A 22,500-nucleotide genomic window follows, 5' to 3' on the forward strand; every position below is an offset into this window, starting at 1 on the left:
TGGGGGGGGAGCCGGGGGGGCACAGCGGGGCCAATCAGCATGAGGGGAGAGGGCTGAGTGACATATAGATCTGCTAATTTACATCATTACCACAATGCATCCTGACAAATGAGCCCCCAGGGCACGAGCCAATCACCTGGGAGAGTAATGCAATTAGGCGGGACCAGAGCTGTCAATCTCACAGCCATGGGGGTCACTTAGTAACGCTTGTGGGCAAAACACACACACACACACACACACACAAAACATTTATGTTAGCAGGATGTCTTCAGATGACAGCATTTACTATGTGTGTGTGTGTGTGTGTGTGTGTGTGTGTGTGTGTGTGTGTGTGTGTGTGTGTGTGTGTGTTAATATTTGTCTTTACGCTGTAGTCTGCTGGGACGTTGTGTTGTTGCTGCCAGAGCTTCGTAGTCTCTGGCAGCAACAGGAACAGGCGCTACTTAAAGAGCAAGTCACCCCCTATCAGATTCTTACTTCCACTCCCACTTCATGTTTGAAAAATGCAACAAATGCTGTTGCCTGGCAGACCGAGAGGGCGGAGCTGCTAACAAATACACACACACACAGGCTCACAACAACATTGTGACATCATAATGTACCAGTTTACATCATAGCATACCTCTTAGCCAATAGCGATGGCAGATTTAAATTTAAGTACAATGCAGAGTTTTTACCTGACAACGGCACAACACTGACAGTTTTAGGCAGAATATTTAAATTTTAACTAAAATGCACTGAAGTGCCAAATTATTGACTACACGTGTCTGCAGCACGATTAGACACTCGTTTATTTAGTTTATCAGCAAAAAAAAGTTTATTTGGGGGTGACTTGCGCTTTAAAGAGCAAGTCACCCCCTACCAGATTCTTACTCCACTCCCACTTCCTGTTTGAAAAATGCAACAAATGCTGTTGCCTAGCAGACCGAGAGGGTGGAGCCGCTAACAAACACACACACAGGCTCACAACGACATTGTGACATCATATGGTACCAGCTAACATTCTATGGTACCTCTTAGCCAATAGCGACGGCAGATTTAAATTCAAATGCAGTGCAGAGTTTTTACCTGACAACGGCACAACACTGACAGTTTTAGGCAGAACATTAACATTTTAACTAAAATGCACTAAAGTGCAAAACTTGTCTACACGTGTCTGCAGCACGATTAGACACACATTTATATCGTTTATCAGGAAAAAAAAGCAGATTTGGGGGTGACTTGCTCTTTAATCTGATCTTATCCTTTTTACACGACACACGTTTGAGCTTTACTTAGAGAATCACACCTTCTTAAAGAGCACGTCGCCCCAAATCAACTTGTTTTCTTCCTGATAAACTATATAAATGCGTGTCTAATCGTGCTGCAGAAACGTGCAGCCCCCTACCAGAGTATTACTCCACTCCCACTTCCTGTTTGAAAAATGCAACAAATGCTGTTGCCTAGCAGACCGAGAGGGCGGAGCCGCTAACAAACACACACACACACACAGACTCACAATGACATAGAGACATCATATGGTACCAGCTAACATTCTAGGGTACCTCTTAGCCAATAGCGATGGCAGATTTAAATTCAAATGCAGAGCAGAGTTTTTACCTGACAACGGCACAACACTGACAGTTTTAGGCAGAACATTAACATTTTAACTAAAATGCACTAAAGTGCAAAACTACTGACGACACGTGTCTGCAGCACGATTAGACACACATTTATATAGTTTATCGGGGAAAAGTTGATTTGGGGGTGACTTGCTCTTTAAAGAGCTAAAACTCCGTATTTGACTGGTTGGTCTGCTTAAATGTTTGGACATCATACTGGAGCACTCCTCTGAGTCAGCTGTGCTCTGCTGAGGATTCATTAGTGCTTGCAGAGTGCTTGACTCGCAGACTTCCTCGTGGCCTAAGCGGAGCAGGCACGGATGACTTTCTACAGACAGAACTTCTTCATCAACGAGCAGAAAGAGTTGCTCTCACCTTTCCTGCTTGGTTCAGCCTCTGCTCCAGACACTCCTAAAGTAAAAGAGCTGTGTGTTTTGTGTCATCACATTATATCACTAATGAGCCGCCTCCAGGAGGGAGGGAGGGAGGCCAGGGAAGGCATGGGGGGGGAGACAGCAAGGCAGGCAGAAAAATGGAAATGAAGAAAGATTGAAGAGAGGAGGCAGTAAAATGGGGGAGGGAAACAGAAAGAGCAGCTCGGGGACTTTTTCCTCGTGCTCTCTCCATCCTCTTTCCTTCTGCACCTCTGAGTCTAATTGGACTAAAACTGTGATCTAATTAAATGGCCAATTAAAGAGCAGAGAGCAATCTGCCCAGTGGCGAATCAGAGTGCAGGGACATAATCAGCGAGGAAAACAAACAAAAATCAATGGGAGCGATGCAAAATGGAAAAAGATGGAGAAAACAGAAAGAACAGAGAAGATGGACGGATTAAATCTGTTGAAGCACTGCAGGTGGGTCCTCATTACCCCACAGCGTGATCATAATTCACTCCAATTATAATCCAGTTCAGTACAGTAAGGATCAGTAGATTAGTCATTACAGAAAGTCCATTTGTAAAAACAAAAGGGTTTATTTGCACATTGGGTGAAGAATTTGTCTTTTTCCTGCTTCAGATTTTTGTAGGTTTCATTTCTTAGTTGAACAGTTTGCCTTAAAATAATAAACTTAAAAAAACTCAATCAGTTAAACACAAATCAGTGCAGTGTGCGTCATCCCAGCCAGCCATTCGTGCTCTGTGTGGCGCCCGGCAGCCAGGGCAGTGTGTGTCATTCAGGTTGTTTTATAATCCTGAAAATACGGAAAGATTTCACACATAAAACCAAATTCACAGTTATTACCTCACTTGTCACACTCAGTGTAGAAAATTAAAACGATTTTTATTCAAGAATACGAGTTTTTTAGGTTAAATTTGCAACATTTCTAAAGATGCAAGTGCTGTAAAATTAGCACTTAACATAGTTTAAGGAATTTTGGACCAACTAAAAAAACAAAATAGATGTCAAAAGGGTCATTTCATGGAAAATCCACTGTCTGGATCTTTTTATCATGTGACATTGTTATTGTCTCATGAGAAATATCCCTAAACACTATTTTGGCTGCATTCATGCATTTTCTTGCCTCAGCTTCACTGTTCCTGGTTTCATTTCAGCCCTGCAGACGGGACAAAGCATGCAACGCTTGCACAGGACGTGTGTGTCAGGCAACAACTGTTTAGTAACAGACTCGGTAGTCCAGTGGTTAGAGTCAGGCCGGGGGAGGGGCTTAACCTGCTGGACTACCAAGAACACCTGACTGGCCTACGACTCTGTTGTAGGCACTTTTGTCAGAGCGGGCGTGGGCGGAGCTTCGTTGAATTGAACCGTTTCATTTCCAGGTAGAAATTCAGGCTGACAAAAAAAATAACTCGTATTAAGATAAAGTGACATCTCAACAGTGCCAACTGTAATATTTTATCATAATTCATGCCTACCTTTGCCCTCAAAGGTTAAAAATAGCATGATATGGGCCCTTTTAATGTGAATTCATCAAGTTTTAAAAACATTAAAACTATAAGTAGTTTTATTTCTTTAAAAGGGGTTTTGGAGGTTAACTTCTAAATATTAAATTAGTGAAATACTAGCTTTTCTTTCCACTTCCAACCTAATTCTTCTTTCGTTAAAATCTAAGTTAGTGAATTTTACCAGTTAAACGGAACCAATTTGTTCCAAGTCAATTTTAACAAATACATTTAAAGAGCAAGTCACCCCCAAATCAACATGTTTTTTCTGATAAACTATATAAATGTGTGTCTAATCGTGCTGCAGACACGTGTCGTCAATAATTTTGCACTTTAATGAATTTTAGTGGAAATAAAAATGTTCTGCCTAAAACTGTCAGTGTTGTGCCGTCGTCAGGTAAAAACTCTGCACTGCATTTGAATTTAAATCTGCCATCGCTATTGGCTAAGAGGCACCCTAGAACATTAGCTGGTACCATATGATGTCACAATGTCGTTGTGAGCCTGTGTGTGTGTGTATTAACAAATACACACCAAGCGGCTCCGCCCTCTCGGTCTGCTAGGCAACAGCATTTGTTGCATTTTTCAAACAGGAAGTGGGAGTGGAGTTAGACTCTGGTAGGGGGTGACTTGCTCTTTAAGTAGAATTTCGTTTAAGAATGGCTTACCATCGATTGAGACCCAACAAAACTATAGAACTATTTTAATTATTTTTAAAAACTAATTTTTTGGGTCACATTTAGATAAAACTAATTTTCCTTCTCCTATTTGTTGGAAACCTAAACACACTTTCTGTTGACATAAACCACCACCAGCTCTCCTAACTAAATGTTCTCCCAATTTATAAAAAAGTACTTTTTAATTACAGTTGATATTCAGGTAGAGCAAAGTCCTCCTCGCTCCATCTGTGAGCAGCTTACACACTGTGAACCCCCTATGGACAGCTTTAGCCCATTAAATATTAATGCTGGGATTCAATTCAACATTGCTGCCTAATCTTCTTAACAATTAGGTAGTTTCAGCACACACAATTAGCTGCTACACACAGTCTCCATGGTCTTGACTCCTGAGAAATGATTACAAACCAGGTGCCCTACAGGTGCATGTAACAAGCACAAGGTGACACTAGTGGGATTTATACATCAGTCTTTTCTGATTCTTACCATAGCTGCATTAAGGGGGACCCTGATTTCCACCGTTCAGTGCATCCTCAGTGGGTGTGTGAGCGTGTCCAGATCCCCTACCTGGCTTGATCCTGATTCCTGCCGGGAAAGAGAAAGAATCTCACCTCCATACTGAGACCAACCCACCTGTTACCACAAATAGCTGCCAGTAAAACACAAACACTGAGGCTGACTAGACCCAGAAACCTGATAAGAGATTTTATTTTGATTTTAATCTAAACTTCTATAGCATTTTTTTAGCTGAGTTTTCATCTCGGGTTCTGTATTTAATCAGCTGTTTAAATGAGAATTAATTACAAATTTTCAAAGTGTACAAAAATAAGAGGAATTTGGAGATTGGATAAAAAACGGCTAAACTCTTTAAAGTTGGGAATTTTAGCACTAAAACGGTTTGGTCTTCATGTATTTGATCCAACGACCTTTGCTTTAGTAAAAATAATCAACCTCGTAACACTGATTTGGTAAAATGTTCACTGAATTACCAAAGTTTAACTAATGATGCAACTCTCCTGGATTCAAAGAAATAAGGTTTTTATGATCGTATAATACGTTTTGGGAGTACGTCGTTACGTCATTTGAAAAGCCCGTTAGCTGTTCTGTTAGCGGTCGTTTATCCGTTGTTATATTTACCCTGGGAATCCTTTCTGTCCCTCAGGCGAACATTTTTCACAAAGTTTTTCCTTCTACACGTCCCGTTGGATCCTCGCCGTAAACACTACAACTCCCAAAGCAGTTCTGAAGAAGGCTCAAACGCGCCATGATTGAAGTTTTCCACGCCGCGCGAGTCATTTTTACAAGCGCGTAAAAAACTACATTACCCACAAAGCTGAGCTCACACCAGGAAGTGAGTCTCAAGTTTCCGTGGTCACCACTAGATCGGCTCGCCGTTTGTTTCCTGCTACGGACAGAAGAGCGGCGTCGAGACTGACTGGAAAGAACACCATCTCCTCCAATAACTAAACCATAAAATGAAACTGTTTGTAGCATTTTCCTCTCTCCACATCCGCTTCAGCACTTTTGTACTGCTGGTAAGACTCTTAATTCCAGCTCTGGGCTCCAACGTTGCATTCAGATTAAGCTAATGGTAGCTGATAGTTAGCTGTTAGGTAACCCACGAAGGTCTAAGTGCCATCAGACACAACCCTTAAACAGTTCATTTAGAACATTGGGCATTGGTTTATTATTAAGTTACCGGTAACTTTTTAGGGAAGTTGTAACGCAGTCAGTTAGCATTGAGCGCTGTCTGATATCTGACTGCAATAGTAATCACTACGTTTTAGAGCATTTGATTAGTTTGCTGTAATTATTCAGACTTGTGTCAGCTGTTGTAGTGTCGCTTAAAGCAGTTACAACGCTCTCCGTGTGTATCTGTGTGTCTCTGTGTGATGCTCGCCGGTTGGCGAATTCCTCTGTTGTGGCTCATTCTTATTGGCTGACAACCCGGAACTAGACAGAGCGCCGTTTGGCCTAAAATAAAAACTTCTCAGAGCAGCAACACTTCATTTAGTTTAATCACAAAGAAGTACCATTTTCTATCAACCTACTGTTATGTCACATTAATTTCTGCAAGTAAAATATGTATATATAAAATAAAGGCCAGCTTTTGTTGTAGTCTTGAGGAATGGTAGTTGCTTTGCTGGTGTAATATTTTGTGAAAGGCATTTACTGTTCACAAGTCAGTGGAAATTTAACAAATGAATGCATAACAAAGTCAATGCGATGCTATAAACTAAAGTTCGTGATGACTAATTAAGACTTCCATGGTCAGATTTTTAGTAGTATTATTAGAACATAATTAACAGCTTCATCATTTTTTACCCTAATCTTAAAAACTGAATTCTTTAAAAATCTGTGACTGAAGAAGAAAATATCATTTCTATAGCGCCTCTCAAGATAAAAATCACGAGGCGCTTCACAAAAACAAAAAATGTAAAAATATAAAAAAAGCATTTAGAAAATGTTTAAAAATATATTTAAAATGAGCAAAAATAGACAATTGTGATAAAAAAATGTTAAGAAAGAGAGAGAGTGAACAGGAAAGAGGGAAATCAGTGGATCCTGAGGAAGGTGGAATAGGTGGGGAGAGCAGAATAAAGAGAGAGAGGTGAAGAAGGTCATACAAAAACCAGCTTGAACAAGTGAGTCTTCAGCTGCTTTTTAAAGGAGACCACTGAGTCCACTGATCTCAGGCTCAGGGGGAGAGAGGTCCAGAGTCTGGGGGCCACAGCAGCAGATGATCTGTCACCTTTGACCTTTAGCCTGGTGCTGCACAACCAGTAGGCTTTGGTCACTGGACCTCAGGGACCTGCTGGGGGTGTAGGGACTAAGAAGATCACCAATGTAAGATGGTGCTTGTCCATGTAAGGCCCTACAGACCAGAACCAGGATCTTGAAATGAACCCTGAAGTTGACTGGCAGCCAGTGAAGCTGGAGGAGAAGCGGGGTGACCGGGACATAGACTGAGTCTGTGTGTGTGTTCTGACTGTGTCACTGTTTAAAAAGTTGTGTTTTTTTAAATATCCTGTTTAAAGAGGATATTGAGTCATGACAGATAACACCAGACGAGTAGATAGTGAAAACGCAATCTTTTAAACTTTGTAATGTTGTAAAAGTTAAACCCCAAAGTTGTTATTAGGTTACTCTAAATGTATAATGACAGTTTATGAAATAAGCTGTAAAAGAGCAGCATTCAGTAATACTGTTTTATTTGTTGTTTTGATTAAGACTACAGTTTTCCTTTAGTTTGAAACTGTTTCTGATGGGCAGGGATGTTCTTTTGTACATGCCAGTCTCCTTGATGCAGGATGAGTTTATGCAGGACTTCAATTAGAGCTCAACACAAGTCATGTCTAGTTTTTACATCAAAATTTGAACAACATTAATGTTTCAGTGGTCCAAATTAAAGAACTGAACCAACCGAGGGTGTCTGTAGGATGAGGTTCATCACTTAACAGCTGAATGTGTCAGTGAAATTAGATTTTTGGTTAAACAACTGTAATGGGATCCTTCTTTGTTGTTGCTGAGTTAACAGATTAACTCAAACACAAGCGTAGGTGTGGTCCTGCAGGCTGTGTGAAAATCCTAACCCGGTTTTAGATGAGCCTAGTGCAGATCCAAGTTTAACTTTGGATTTTATTGGATTTATCTTTAGTGTGTAATAAATAAATAGTGCTGATGTGGATTTTCTTATAAACAAATAGTCAAAACAGTTGGATGGAAACTAGATAGTAGCCTACCATTATTTGTGATTTCCTCATGACTGCACACTTTGACTTGAGGATCTGCAAAGTCAAAAGTGAGCCCATACATGGTCTCTACCTTTTTTCAGCTGTTGCTGACTCGAATCAACTTTGAAATACCCGCATGCCTCGAAACCTGCAGGTCTGGATTACAGATGCCCAGCCTTAGCTTACAATAGCTAATATTTCTAAGCTATTCGGTGTTTCTACACCTTTTAAAAACGACTCTAGGAATCCCAGAAGCCCTGTTTAAAGCACTTCCTTCGTGGATTTAGAACGTTTAGCGAATGAATACATTCATACATTTCTGGGATTGTTGGCACGTTTATAACACATGTTGACTAAAACATAGAAGCAAAAACAGAAAAGTAAGATTACATGTTTGCATAATGTAAACTTGAAATAGTTGGATTAGAAATGTTGCTCTGTTTCTCTCATCAAGCCTTCAGTGTGTGTACACGCTTTATATTTTAGATGAAAGTATTGTGTGCTACAGTCTTTTAGTGTTTTATACGTTGCGTGGTTTCATTTAGGAGTCTTGAACGACACTCTGCAGTGATAACGCTGTTTTCTGCTGATCTTTCTCCTCCGTCTGAAGGTGATGGGTCTCTCCACTCCAGGACAAGCAGAAATCGTCAGTCTGGACTCCGGCAACATTGATGATATCCTAAGTGAGATGCTCTTCTAGACTTACACCATTATACTTGATGCAAAACATTTATTACTCTTTTTTTTTTACTGCGGCTTTAAAGCAAATAGATGAATAATTTTGAATGAACAGCTCTCTGAGGTGCTTATTTGACTGGTTTGTTTAATCATCAGCTTTACTTGTTAAATGGGGACTTTGGTATTGAAACTTCCTGGTTTTATGTTTTCTTGCAGATAATGCTGGAGTGGCATTAGTGAATTTCTATGCTGACTGGTGAGTGTGCTGCCATTTGACTTCTGTGTCATTTTAATCTTCTTTTTCGGGTTTGTGTAACTGCTCAGAATCTGTCCGTCTCTGTTATGGGGTGTGTGTGCAGCGCTCATCTGTGTGACTTTAAGTGTTTCTTAATAAAATGATCCTTCAGCCTGGTTCATCTGCTGGTTGTCGTTTGTGCTTAAAATCTGGACGGCTCTCTGAGATAACTTCATGAAACCTTTTGCAGGTGTAGATTCAGTCAGATGCTCCATCCGATTTTTGAGGAGGCATCAAACGTGGTGAGGGAGGAGTTCCCCGACTCCAGACAGGTGGTGTTTGCTCGCGTCGACTGTGACCAGCACGGTGAGGATTTTAATCCAACTTTCGTTTTATTAGCCCAGCTTATAATCTTTCTTGTTGAATGTTCATATCTGCCATGATGCACGTAGAAGTTCTTCATGTTCCCCGTGCTGAAAAAGCTCCCAACGTGTGATTTATCTGTTATTTGGCAGGTTTGATCTTCTCCGCATCTTTACTGAATCAAACTCAGAATGTTTAGAAGTCTTTGTTTGTTTTTAGGGTTAAATTAATGATTTTTTAGGACGATAATTCCAGAAAACAGGAGAAATGTTTCTTCATGATTACATTTGTACCAGGGCCTTTGTTTTAGTTGCTACGCTAGTGTAAGGGTAGAAAACGGCTTTAACTCCGAACATCTTGGAAAGGGACGTGGTGATCAGTCAGATAAACTAAAGCCTGCTGGTGACAGTAATACCTTCATGTTCACCCTCTCACTCACTTCTGTACGTACAGTCAAAGTGTACCCCCTCAAAGGGCTTTAAATACTTGATATCACATCAACTTTATACATGAAAATAACATTTTTGGTCCTTTTTTCCTCCACTGGTTATTTCATGAGTCCTTAAAAACAACTAAACCAAAAACTCGTTTAATTCTAGAAACCACATTTTTAGTTTAGATTTTGTGCTAAAACTCAAGTAGTTTAGTGGCAGATGGATTATGATTGTTACAACCATTAAATGGTAAACGGCCTGTATTTGATAAAGCGCCTTCTAGAGTCCTGGAACCCCCCAAGGCGCTTTACAACACAATCAGTCATTCACCCATTCACACACTGGTGGGGATGAGCTACGATGTAGCCACAGCTGCCCTGGGGCGCACTGACAGAGGCGAGGCTGCCGAGCACTGGCGCCACCGGTCCCTCCGACCACCACCAGCAGGCAACGTGGGTTAAGTGTCTTGCCCAAGGACACAACGACAGCGACAGACTGAGCGGGACTCGAACCTGCAACCTTCCGATTACGGGGCGAGCTCTTAACTCCTGTGCCACCGTCGCCCCGATTAAAAATCACATTTTATGTCTTAAATAGCTTCAATTTCTACACAGACACTAAAGTGCACACGAACCCTTCTGGTATTTGATGCACAAGTACACACAAAGATGCCACACACGCACGCACACACACACACACACACGTAAACCAGCCAGCCTCAGCCTTTTGAGATAAAGCAAATTAAAGAGAATTATTGATGACCTGCAAACTGTTTGAAGACTAATGACAAAACTGCTGCTTCCTGTGAAGGCTGGAGGCTTAGAGACTCCCTGCAGGGAGACTGACACCTGCCTTACTCACACACACACACACACACACACACACACACACACACGCAGTGTGCATTGAGAATATTTACTCTTGGTGGGTGGGGGGTGGGGGGCTTTCATGTGGGAGATCAGAGCTGACTGAGGACGGTGTTTTCAGGCTGGGCTTTAAGCGCTTCCCATCCCCGTGTGTTTTCACTCGCCACCTCGCTCTTCATCAATTGATTTTGCCCGTCTTTGCTTAAGTCCTCCTCTGCCTCTGTGTGCAGCTGACATCGCTCAGCGCTACCGCATCACCAAGTATCCAACACTCAAGTTGTTCCGCAATGGAATGATGATGAAGAGGGAGTACAGGGGTCAGAGGTCAGTCACCGCCATCGCTGACTTTATCCGCCAGCAGCAAGTGGACCCAGTAAAAGAGTTGCACTCTATGGAGGAAGTTAACACTTTGGATGTAAGTGGCAAACGCACTCGCTGTCCAGAAGCAGACACGTCAACAACAATGGGTCAGATTATTTAACGCTTTGCCTTTTTTAACAGCGGAGCAAGAGAAACATCATCGGGTACTTTGAGACAAAGGAGTCTGATAACTATCGCACGTATCATAAAGTTGCCAACATCCTCCGAGACGACTGCACCTTCCTAGCTGCTTTCGGGTGAGACTCGGCGCCCGACGTAGACCTAGTCATTGTTCCAGCTCCGTTTGCATTCATAACCCGACCTTTACCGTTCCAGTGCTGTATCAGCGCCCGAGCGCTTCAGCGGAGACAATGTAATCTACAAACCCGTGGGCGATGGCATGTCTGACATGGTCTACCTCGGCTCGCTCACCAACTTTGACCTGACGTACACGTGGGCGCAGGACAAGTGTGTGCCTCTAGTCAGGGAGATCACCTTTGAAAATGGAGAGGTTTGTTACCTTATTCGACACAGCTGGACGATATTTAGTGTCTTCTTGCTGTTAGACTGAACATTAAATGCGTGCATCACGTTCTACTTCTGCCTCCGAGCAGCAGAGCAGTTAGTAATCGTCTTGAAGGTCAAAATTTTTTATACTTTGGGTATTTTGGCTTTCTCCAAATTTGAATCCATCACCTGATCCTTTGTTTATTAGGCCAGCTGATTGTGGTGCACTCATCATTCAGATGTTTGAGGGTTACTGAAACGGCATCTCTCAGGTTCTGTTTGTCCGGTACGGTTCATCTGCTGCAGATGGCTGCTTTTAGGCTCGACACCTCTTATGTTCTCCTACGTGCTGTCGTGGTTAGACACGGCAGAACAAAACGGGTGTGGAAAAGCTGCCCGAGCACAAAGAAAGTCTCTGAAAAACCTTCGTAAGAGCATTGAAAGAACATTTGGCTCCTTGCAAGCAAATTATGATGAAATTATGAGCCATTCCCATCTGTACCGGGTCGGCCCGGGCCGGGTAGCCCCAGTCGGCCCCAGCCTGGCCCGGTTGATTCCACACATCCTTGTCTTAAGCCCATGTGGGCTGATTCTACCCACCAATCAGAGGCTTGCTCTAATGGAAGGTGTGGATTTGCTGTCAGCAGTGGGTGTGTTGGTCCTGGTCGGCCTGAAGCAGACCCCCTCCAGAAGAGGGCTGAGAATGAGCCTTGGTTGGCCCGGAAAAATACCAGGCCACCCAGATATGTAAACAACCTACGCTACCCGGCCCGGGCCGACCCGGTACAGATGGGAATGGCCCATTAGAGGTGGTTTAAAACTTTGTATACTAACACCAAGATAGCCTGGAGGGCAGCCATGGCTCCCACCCCATCAGTCTTTGATGTTTCCGGTGTGATCGTCAGGAACTGACAGAAGAAGGACTCCCCTTCCTCATCTTGTTCCACCTCAAAGAAGATACGGGCAGCTTGGAGAAGTTCCAACAGGAAGTTACCCGCCAGCTCATCAGTGAAAAAGGTGAACGCTTGTTAGGAACATTCATGCAGCCCACTTCGCACGGCCTGCGAGCCGAGCGGAGCGGATCGGAGCGGCCGTCTCTGACGTCGGTGTCTTCCTCAGGCTCTATCAACTTCCTCCACGCGGACTGCGATAAGTTCCGCCATCCTCTGCTCCACATTCAGAAAACTCCAGCGGACTGTCCCGTCATCGCCATAGACTCTTTCAGGCACATGTACGTCTTCCCGGATTTCAACGACCTCAGGTGAGAACCTCAGAAGTGTAGCAGCAACTGTTCTCACCTTTAAGAATCATGATTCTAATAAACGCCATCAGCTTTCTGTCGGATATTCCTGAGGAATTATTGCTTAATGATGATGAGAAACGCAATATATCACTCACCCGCACGAGTAATTGTTCATAATGAGATCAGCTGGTCATTAAAGTCAGTCTTGTCTCTCTCACACACACACTCACTCACACACACACACACACACACAAGCGAAGTGTCACACCTCCTAAAATCTTTCCTTTATGAATGAGCCGGGACGCTGGGGCTAATGTGACATGATTTGGCACGTGCAATAAGTGCTAAACTAATCTGGTCTAATCTAATTTAATCTCATTTATTCTGCCCCCCCACCCCTGAACAATCAGGGTCTGATCAGATGGACAGAAGCCCGGAGGACTGACTGGTCCTCCACAACCTAATTACATCACATCACCGCTGCATGTGGCACATAGCTGGTAATCACATTAGCACAGGGAATGTTGTAAATGTACACACACACACACACACACACACACACACACACACGTGTGTTTGTGCTCGACACACTCGGCTCCGACTCTGAGCCGGGTCCGCCCGTTCGACAGCGATGCAGACGCGCGACTCGTCGTCGGTGAGAGCGACTGTGTGTGTGTTTTGATCCATGCTTGGTAATAATACATCCGAGGGGAGTCATGTGCCACGTGTAGTCGGGTCTCCTGATGTTGATGAACTCTGACCTGCTTTGTGGTCGGAGCAGCTCACTATCGGACACGGTGTTTAGGAATGTCGCTTCTCCCACAGCGTTGGCACCATTAGTAGTCTTGTGAAGTCACACCTATCTGTGGTGAACCTGTGCAGCTAGGTTTTAACACTGTGCTCATTGCAGCTTTACTATTTACACGTGTTTGTTTGTTTGTTTGTTTGTTTTCCCAGCATTAGCGGTAAGCTAAGACAGTTCGTTTTGGACCTGCACTCCGGGAAGCTCCATAGAGAGTTCCACCATGGTCCCGACCCCACAGACAGCACACTTGGACAGGTCAGTCCGCGGCCTCGGCTCACGCACGCACGCACGCGTGACGTTTCCCGGTTTGTGTTGAACTCGGCTTTCCTCCCCCAGGAGGAGACGGGAGGCGAGGTGGCCAGCAGCCCTCCAGAGAGCTCGTTCCAGAAGCTGGCGCCGAGCGAGACTCGCTACACCATCCTCAGAAGGGACCGCGACGAGCTGTGACCCAAAGGGGCCGCGCAGCGATCCTGTGACTCAGTGCCACGCCCCGGGGTCAGGGAGGGGATTTGGGTTGGACGGGCCAGCGGGACAGAACAGTAACACCCAACACCCTTACTGGAGGAGACCAGGAGGAGGAGGAGAACCTGAAGCAGAGGAGAGTGCGGTCCACGCTGGGATAACCTATTTTTTCATAACTCTTTCACACACGGCTTTTATTTTGATTTGAGCGGAGACGGGTCGGAGGCATCATGACATCAAGAGAAGTTTACTTTTATTTTCTTGAACGTTGTAAATATGTTTGTGCTACATTGGAATTACAATGTTGGTCTAAATTAAATGAAGAGTTTTCTTTATTTTATCCCATTTTTATTTCTCGCTTTGGATTTTGTCCGACGAACAAACACATCTGTCCTCGCTCCAGCTGTCGGACGCTAGTTTAGTCTCGCTCGCCGACCAGCAGCCGCCCGATTCGTGTTTATAGTCGTAACAGCATCCCTGTAACCTCTCACCAGAAACGCGAGAGCAGCCGGATCTCCTGCGGCCTGAGATCTTCCCTCCTTGGTAGTTTAGCTTCAGCTTTGGATTAGCGTCTCCTTCAGTGCTTAATAAAAATAATCCAGGATTTTTTTTTTGTATATCTTTTTTTTTAAAATAAAAGTGCCACAGTGGATGTGATCGGGTTGTTCCTCCCCATCGTTCAGTAACAAACAGCATGTGTGAGAGGTTACCGTCCTCTCTCTGAGCCTTGGTGGTCACGTGGACGGGCCTAACAGGCCGATCCAGGGTGCCTCTTGCTAAATGTCACCTGAGACCCCCCCCCCCCCCCCCCCCAAATTCACCAGAATGACTCATTCTGACCCGATCGAGCTCAAGATTTCAAGCTAAAATAATAGTTTTGTTAATCCGAGCATCTCAAAGACGACGGAGACCTCCACGCTGTGCTTCCTGAAGAAGACAAAAGATTTCCACTTGAACGTAATCTTGAATTGATGTGACTGTTTTTTTTTCTGTGTCATCACGATGGGGAAGAAACAAAACCGTAGATGGGGCGGGGGGGGGACCCGTGTGGTGGAAGTCAGGTCTGCCTGAAGCTGTTTTTGTCTTCTTATTTTTGAGGTTTTGGAGTTTTTTTCTTTCTGAGCATCACAGAAACGGAGTTTAGACGAGTTACGGGGACTCTGTGTCGTGTCCCGTCTCTCTGCAGAGGTCCACAGACACCTGCTCACTTCCATATCAACCCACACACACGAGGAGGGGAGGGGTCAGTCATCTCAGAGGTGAAGGAGAGAATAAAAAACATTTTCCAGACACTGATGCTGTGTGTGTGTTAATTCTGATCGCTGTCGCTGTGGCTTAGTGCTGATCCAGTGCCGGACTACAGGAAGAAACGTTCATTTGGCAGCAGAAGGATCAAATCCACACGCTCCCGTTTGACTCGGACGGGTCGCCGGTGCTTTAAAATGTAGTTGTGTTGCATAAATAGAATATCTTTAAAAACATTTATTGTAAGTTAGCTCAGAGGAAGTGTGTGAGCCCTGGGAAACCTGAAGAGAGACAGAAACTTGGTACACAGATGCAGTTTTGTGCTTCTGAATAGATATTTACATCATTATTATTACTGATTATCTTCAGGTTCAACACGTAACCGGAAGCTGTAGTGTTACTGTGGCTAAAAAACACTTTCACCGCTCACCGAAACTCCTCCAACTCCTCCTTAAGGCTGTTTCATAATGGCTCTACAAAGTGCTTGGTAGCAGAGGTGCTCAGACATGGAGTCTCTTCACCTCTCATGGAGGTGTAAAGGTCAGTGTCGGGTCATTTGTCCTTGCTTTGCTCTGATTCGTCCACCGGCGTCAGCTGTTTCATCTGCTGATCCACACGAGCTTGGCGGTGCTTCTGGACCAGGTTACCCCCAGCAAAGCCCAGGACTCCCCCTCCCACAGCGGCCGCCACTCCTGCAGCTTTGAATCCAGCCAACAGGCCGAGAGGACCTCCTAACACGCCGCCGAGCAGCGCGCCTGCAACCGGCAGCACCGCCATCTTGTATCCCACCGCCTCAAGAGACAGGAAGAAGAGACGTGATGCAGTTTAATCTTTCTCTCTCTCTCTCTCTCACACACACACACACACACACACCTTTAGAACTTTGTAGCTAAAAGACCGTCTGTGATGGAGTTTGTCCTTTCATGATTACACATCAACCCTCTGAAGTTGGAAGGGAAAAAAGTGACACAAATGTGAACGTGTGAATGTGTGAACGTGTAAACAAGCGGATTTTTCCGCGGCCGCATCAAAGTATTATATTACCTTCATTTAGGAGAAATCAGAGCTATGTGGACTGTGTGTTATTACAGCTGCTATCATCAGAGTGGAAGGTGCTTTTTGCTGATGGCAATTAATGATTGATGCTCAGACCCCACACACACACACACACACACACACACGTGTGCGGACACTCACTTGATTAACACTTCACCATTAAATTAATCTAGTTCAAAAGCTAGCGTTGCTCGTCCACACCCCTGTGGCAGTTGAGGGAATTTTAATTTCATCTGAACCGAGTTAAAAGGACTCTGGCTATAGAGGTGTTGAAGGATGGAGGGAGGTGTGTGTGTGTGGAGGTGTGTGTGTAACACTGTTTGACCTGATTACAGATTACAAGCATTCAAACACGTTAAAACATCTGAAACCCTTCTCATCTGCTTCATCTCTTCCCAGCCTTCATCTAGCAGCGACCTTACAGAGAGGGTACTCTTTGTTCACTTCTCCATTTGGGAACATTTCATTTAAACAAACCATTTAAAAGAAACTATTTAATTTAAAAAACGAAGGATAACCTTAAAAGCACCACTATGCCTACATAAATAGTGTTTTTGGGTTGAAGTGAGACACACTTTAGTTGCATTTATCCTAAATATCAGGACAGAATGACGTTTAAGGACCATTAAAGAGCAAGTCACCCTCAAATCCAGGGGCGGCGTTAGGCCCGGCTACTTGGGCTCAAGCCCCAGATGTTTTATGAAAAGCCCCGGATCTAAATCGTGGAAGTAACATGCAGTACCAAAGTCCAACAGAGAGGGCGCAGCTGGCAGTAGTTTGTATACAGCCTGCCTGAGCCTCCACCACTGAAGAAGAAGCCCTTCAGCAGCCGGCTTCTTCTACACTCTCTGTCTGAAACGCATGAGTGAAGATGGACATAAGAACGTTTTTTAGACCAAAAGTACGGCGACAGAACCCCAGCTCTGATGAGACTGGTGCTGACTCAGGTTTGTGAGTCTTATTTGAAAATATTTGTTGTGCTGCTGGTTTGCCTAAAGTTAGCTTACTATCAGGTAAAGTTGTTGGAGAAAGAAAGGGAATATTTACTATCATCTCACACTAAACACTAACAGGAACAATACTCTGCCCTGAATATGCTTCATATGTAGCTTCAGATTAAACATTATGTGGTACAAGACATGTATATATAATGCTGACTAGTGCGTGTCACGTGTGTGTGCGTGCGCGCGCGTGTGTTAAGCCGGGTCTTCTTCAGTCCTAAATCCGCCCCTGCTCAAATCACATTTATTTCTGATAAACTACATAACTGCGTGTCTAATCGTGTTGCAGACACGTGTCGTCAATAGTTTTGCACTTTCGTGCATTTTAGTTAAAATTTTAATTTTCTGTCTAAAACTGTCAGTGTTGTGCCGTTGTCAGGTAAAAACTCTGCACTGCATTTGAATTTAAATCTGCCGTCGCTATTGGCTAAGAGGCTAGAACGTTAGCTGGTACCATATGATGTCACAATGTCGTTGTGAGCCTGTGTGTGTGTGTGTATTTGTTAGCGGCTCCGCCCTCTCGGTCTGCTAGGCAACAGCATTTGTTGCATTTTTCAAACAGGAAGTAGGAGCAGAGTAAGAATCTGGTAGGGGGTGACTTGCTCTTTAAGTTATAAATAATATCAATACTTACTGGTTTGCATTGACAGGTGAAGTTTTGAGTGATTTAGTCTCTAAACAGCTCTGAGAGTAAACATATGAAGGACCTTCATTAGAGAAGTGCTGCAGTTAGAAATCAGTTGTGTCCTCTCACACGACTGTCAGACTCATCAAATGATATCTTGTAATGACCTCAGTTTGGAGAAATAGAGATTAGTTCTGACTGATGTGCTAAAGGCTAGTCCATAATCCTGACTCGTCTGTGCGTTTACTTCCAGAGTCTGAATAAACCCTAATAAATATTCTAATTATCTTCTCACACCAAATAAACATCCCTTGTCTGAGCATAAAAAAGCTCAGACAAGGGAAGAACCGAGAGAAGCGTTTATAAACAACCACCTTCCTCGGTTAAAGTCCTCCCACTGGGGTGTGTTGGAGTTCGAAAACAGAACAGAAGTGATTCGTTCAGCAGATTACGGACAAAACGGTCGACAACAAGTGTGTTAGAAAAGTGAAGGGCAGTGACTCGTCATCAGAGCTGGACTGTAAGTGACACACACACACACACACACACGCAGATCCCTCTTATCCCAACTCTTCATCGCTCTTCCTCCCCTCCACATCCCATCATTCCCTCTCTTCTCTCCATTTCCTTAATTGCAGCTTCCCTTCGTATTTGAGTGGATCAATAGGGACAAACGGTGTGGAATGGCTGGGAGGCAAAGTGCCATCGATCTCCCCGTCTCCCAAACAACACACACACACACACACACACACACACACACACACACACACACACACACACACACACACGAGTCATCAGGACATGAACACACACCTTCCCCAGGCTCTTGGTCCCCTCCTCCACATTGGCCGTGGCTGTGTTGACGTTGTCCTCTATGCTGTCAATCTTCTCCTGCTGGGACTGAAGCATGGACACACACACACGCACGCACACACGATTGAGCACTGACATGCATGCACGTATGTGTGAAAGAGCAACAACCTGCTGGGTACAAAGATTTATTTTTTAACTCCAAAATCCGCTCGGGGGCATGAGCCTACGCTGGGGAGGTGTGTGTGTGTGTATGTGTGTGTGTGTGTGTGTGTGTAGGGTGTGACTCAAGGAGGATTTCACCGAGACTTACTCATACAGAGACAGTGTGTGTGTGTGTGTGTGTGTGTGTGTGTGTGTGTGTGTGTGTGCGTGTGCGTGTGTGCGTGTGTGTGTGTGTGTGTGTGTGTGTCTAATGAAATATTCAGGGTGGCAGCTGTCTCTCTCCATGTGAGGATTGGATGGACACGGTGGCCAAACAACAAGCGGAGCTCCTTCCTTCTCCGAGCTGAAAGTCGTCTGAAGAATCACGTAAAAACCGGCGGTTTTATTCCGATCTTAGCCCCGTCCCTGCAGAAGACAGCAGCTTTCCACCTCCTTCTGATTTACTTTTAGCTGTTGACGTTTTGATTTTCCATGTTGTTGCATGTGTCTTAACCGTTAAAGCTGCAGATTGTAAAACCACCAAACTCAGGAAAGTCATAAATGAGCTGACAGAGCTACTTTTATTTTGCTGAATGATGACACAAAGAAGCAGCGGTCTTTTCGTTGACTCGGTGTGAGTAAAGCACCTTCAGAGTGGGGCGATTTCATCTGTAGCTCTAATTCTGACGGTTTCTCTAGCACATCTTGTTATGAAGTAAAACTCGTGGACGGTACTTGGCCGTGGCTGCGTTTGAACATTAGACAGCTGATTTTATAATAATCAAATGTTTAACAGGTTTAGTAATGAAAGTGTTAGCTTTAGTGTTAGGAGAGAGCTCACGCTCACAAACAGCCCCTGACGTGATACTTGTGCACACACACAAACACGACCACACAGTTCTGCGGCTGAGCGCTGGAATACCGCTCCCCTAACGGGGCCTTGTACCCACGAGGCACCACAACGCGTCTACGCCCTTTGTGCCTCAGCCCTCCCTGGCCGACGCTCCTCTTGTCTTCACACCAACGACGTCGTCACTGTTAATCTCGCCTTCACTCAGCCTCCCTGCTCCTCTCCCTCCATCCCTGAGGATAGAGATAATCTGAACCGTCTGTTCTCCACCTGCTCTGTTGCATCCCTCCTCTCCCCTGCTGCCCTCTCCTCCTCCAGCGGAGGGCCTCTGGGGCCCCAGCAGCACTCCCGAGCGGATCTGTGTAACCTCGTCTCAGAGGAGCCTTTCCAGGCAACAACACGAGCACACGCCGGTCAAATACACACCGCTTCCTGGAAACGCCACAGGCGAGCGGCCTCGGTCGCGTTTAGTGTGTTCGAGGAGCTGGTGGTGCACGCGTGTGCACGGTGAGGGGCTGGTGGTGCACGCGTGTGCACGGTGAGGGGCTGGTGGTGCACGCGTGTGCACGGCACTGTGGAGGTATGAGTGTAGAGGTGCAGTGCTCATACTCACATGGACAAGCAGAGAGAACTCGGTCACCAAACCGCTCAGCTCCTTCAGGTCCTGAGGGGGAAAAGATCTTGTTTTTATTTCAGAGCCACTTACAGACCTACGGCTGTAACGGAGCACACACCTACGGCTGTAACAGAGCACACATCTACGGCTGTAACAGAGAACACATCTACGGCTGTAACAGAGCACACACCTACGGCTGTAACAGAGCACACATCTACGGCTGTAACGGAGCACACACCTACGGCTGTAACAGAGCACACACCTACGGCTGTAACAGAGCACCTACGGCTGTAACAGAGCACACACCTACGGCTGTAGCAGAGCACACACCTACGGCTGTAACGGAGCACACACCTACGGCTGTAACAGAGCACACACCTACGGCTGTAACAGAGCACACACCTACGGCTGTAACAGAGCACACACCTACGGCTGTAACAGAGCACACACCTACGGCTGTAACAGAGCACACACCTACGGCTGTAACAGAGCACACACCTACGGCTGTAACAGAGCACACACCTACGGCTGTAACAGAGCACACACCTACGGCTGTAACAGAGCACACACCTACGGCTGTAACAGAGCACACACCTACGGCTGTAACAGAGCACACACCTACGGCTGTAACAGAGCACACACCTACGGCTGTAACAGAGCACACACCTACGGCTGTAGCAGAGCACACACCTACGGCTGTAGCAGAGCACACACCTACGGCTGTAACAGAGCACACACCTACGGCTGTAACAGAGCACACACCTACGGCTGTAGCAGAGCACACACCTACGGCTGTAGCAGAGCACACACCTACGGCTGTAACAGAGCACACACCTACGGCTGTAACGGAGCACACACCTACGGCTGTAACAGAGCACACACCTACGGCTGTAACGGAGCACACACCTACGGCTGTAACAGAGCACACATCTACGGCTGTAACAGAGCACACACCTACGGCTGTAACAGAGCACCTACGGCTGTAACAGAGCACACACCTACGGCTGTAACAGAGCACCTACGGCTGTAACAGAGCACACACCTACGGCTGTAGCAGAGCACACACCTACGGCTGTAACAGAGCACACACCTACGGCTGTAACGGAGCACACACCTACGGCTGTAACAGAGCACACACCTACGGCTGTAACAGAGCACACACCTACGGCTGTAACAGAGCACACACCTACGGCTGTAACAGAGCACACACCTACGGCTGTAACGGAGCACACACGAGGCGGATGTTAGATCATTAAAGAGGATGGATGGATGACACTCCAGAACGGAGTCTCGGAGTTTAGATCCACTCAGCAAGCCCAGTTATCTCATTAGATGTGGAAAAATCAGGAAAATAAATAATATATATAAATACAAAATAGAACTAATGACGTAAATCTACTTAGGTCAGAATCTGTGGTTTACTGTAACAGTTTAATGTGACTTTAAAACCTTTTTACGGGTGTTAAAAGCGTTCTCCTGCTACAAAAACAAGTTATCCTTTTTACACGACACACGTTTGAGCTTTACTTAGAGAATCACACCTTCTTAAAGAGCACGTCGCCCCAAATCAACTTGTTTTCTTCCTGATAAACTATATAAATGCGTGTCTAATCGTGCTGCAGAAACGTGCAGCCCCCTACCAGAGTATTACTCCACTCCCACTTCCTGTTTGAAAAATGCAACAAATGCTGTTGCCTAGCAGACCGAGAGGGCGGAGCCGCTAACAAACACACACACACACACAGACTCACAATGACATTGTGACATCATATGGTACCAGCTAACGTTCTAGGGTACCTCTTAGCCAATACCGATGGCAGATTTAAATTCAAATGCAGAGCAGAGTTTTTACCTGACAACGGCACAACACTGACAGTTTTAGGCAGAACATTAACATTTTAACTAAAATGCACTAAAGTGCAAAACTTGTCTACACGTGTCTGCAGCACGATTAGACACACATTTATATAGTTTATCAGGAAAAAAAAGCAGATTTGGGGGTGACTTGCTCTTTAATCTGATCTTGTGTGGCATGTTACTGCGGTATTTGCTAAAAATCAGTAAACTGTGTAAAATCCCACTGATACAGCCGTGTTTGTGTTTGCAAAGGTGAGCTAGCTGTGGCGACCATCTTAAATTGGGTTCATTCCAACAGTGAATCAGTGGTAGACGCATATTTAATGACTGACTTCTGAAAGTCTGATGAAAATCTGTGCGGTGGTTCATTAGATTATTTGCTCAAAGACAGCAAAAATAATACAATTCAAGAAATGACCTCCTGAGCAAAG

At 44.9% G+C, this 22,500-nt stretch overlaps 3 protein-coding genes across 4 annotated transcripts in view; 1 reads left to right on the top strand and 2 right to left on the bottom strand.

Annotated features, from left to right (window-relative positions):
• invs (inversin) overlaps positions 1-5,422 on the bottom strand; it is a 27,265-nt gene extending 21,843 nt beyond the window's left edge. For both annotated transcript variants that reach the window (XM_070551215.1, XM_015950619.3), the window contains exons 1-2: positions 5,316-5,422; positions 4,665-4,763 (exon numbers count right to left, since the gene is read on the bottom strand). In XM_070551215.1, coding sequence (XP_070407316.1) covers positions 4,665-4,667 — 3 coding nt within the window. In that variant the 5' untranslated portion in view covers positions 4,668-4,763; positions 5,316-5,422. The remainder of the gene's footprint in view (positions 1-4,664; positions 4,764-5,315) is intronic.
• Positions 5,423-5,431: 9 nt separating this feature from the next.
• erp44 (endoplasmic reticulum protein 44) lies at positions 5,432-14,073 on the top strand. The gene is made up of 11 exons (XM_015950643.3): positions 5,432-5,713; positions 8,523-8,595; positions 8,807-8,846; positions 9,076-9,191; positions 10,719-10,903; positions 10,990-11,105; positions 11,185-11,359; positions 12,261-12,372; positions 12,475-12,616; positions 13,556-13,658; positions 13,740-14,073. Exons 1-11 carry the CDS (start codon positions 5,654-5,656, stop codon positions 13,848-13,850), a joined length of 1,233 nt encoding a protein of 410 aa, XP_015806129.1. The 5' UTR covers positions 5,432-5,653; the 3' UTR covers positions 13,851-14,073.
• Positions 14,074-15,499: 1,426 nt separating this feature from the next.
• Positions 15,500-22,500, bottom strand: part of stx17 (syntaxin 17) — a 19,248-nt gene continuing 12,247 nt past the window's right edge. Inside the window, exons 5-7 of the mRNA XM_015950654.3 lie at positions 20,210-20,260; positions 18,606-18,692; positions 15,500-15,902 (exon numbers count right to left, since the gene is read on the bottom strand). Coding sequence (XP_015806140.1) covers positions 15,663-15,902; positions 18,606-18,692; positions 20,210-20,260 — 378 coding nt within the window. The 3' untranslated portion in view covers positions 15,500-15,662. The remainder of the gene's footprint in view (positions 15,903-18,605; positions 18,693-20,209; positions 20,261-22,500) is intronic.

Source organism: Nothobranchius furzeri, chromosome 5 (assembly GCF_043380555.1).
Source record: "Nothobranchius furzeri strain GRZ-AD chromosome 5, NfurGRZ-RIMD1, whole genome shotgun sequence".
Lineage (NCBI taxonomy): Eukaryota > Metazoa > Chordata > Actinopteri > Cyprinodontiformes > Nothobranchiidae > Nothobranchius > Nothobranchius furzeri.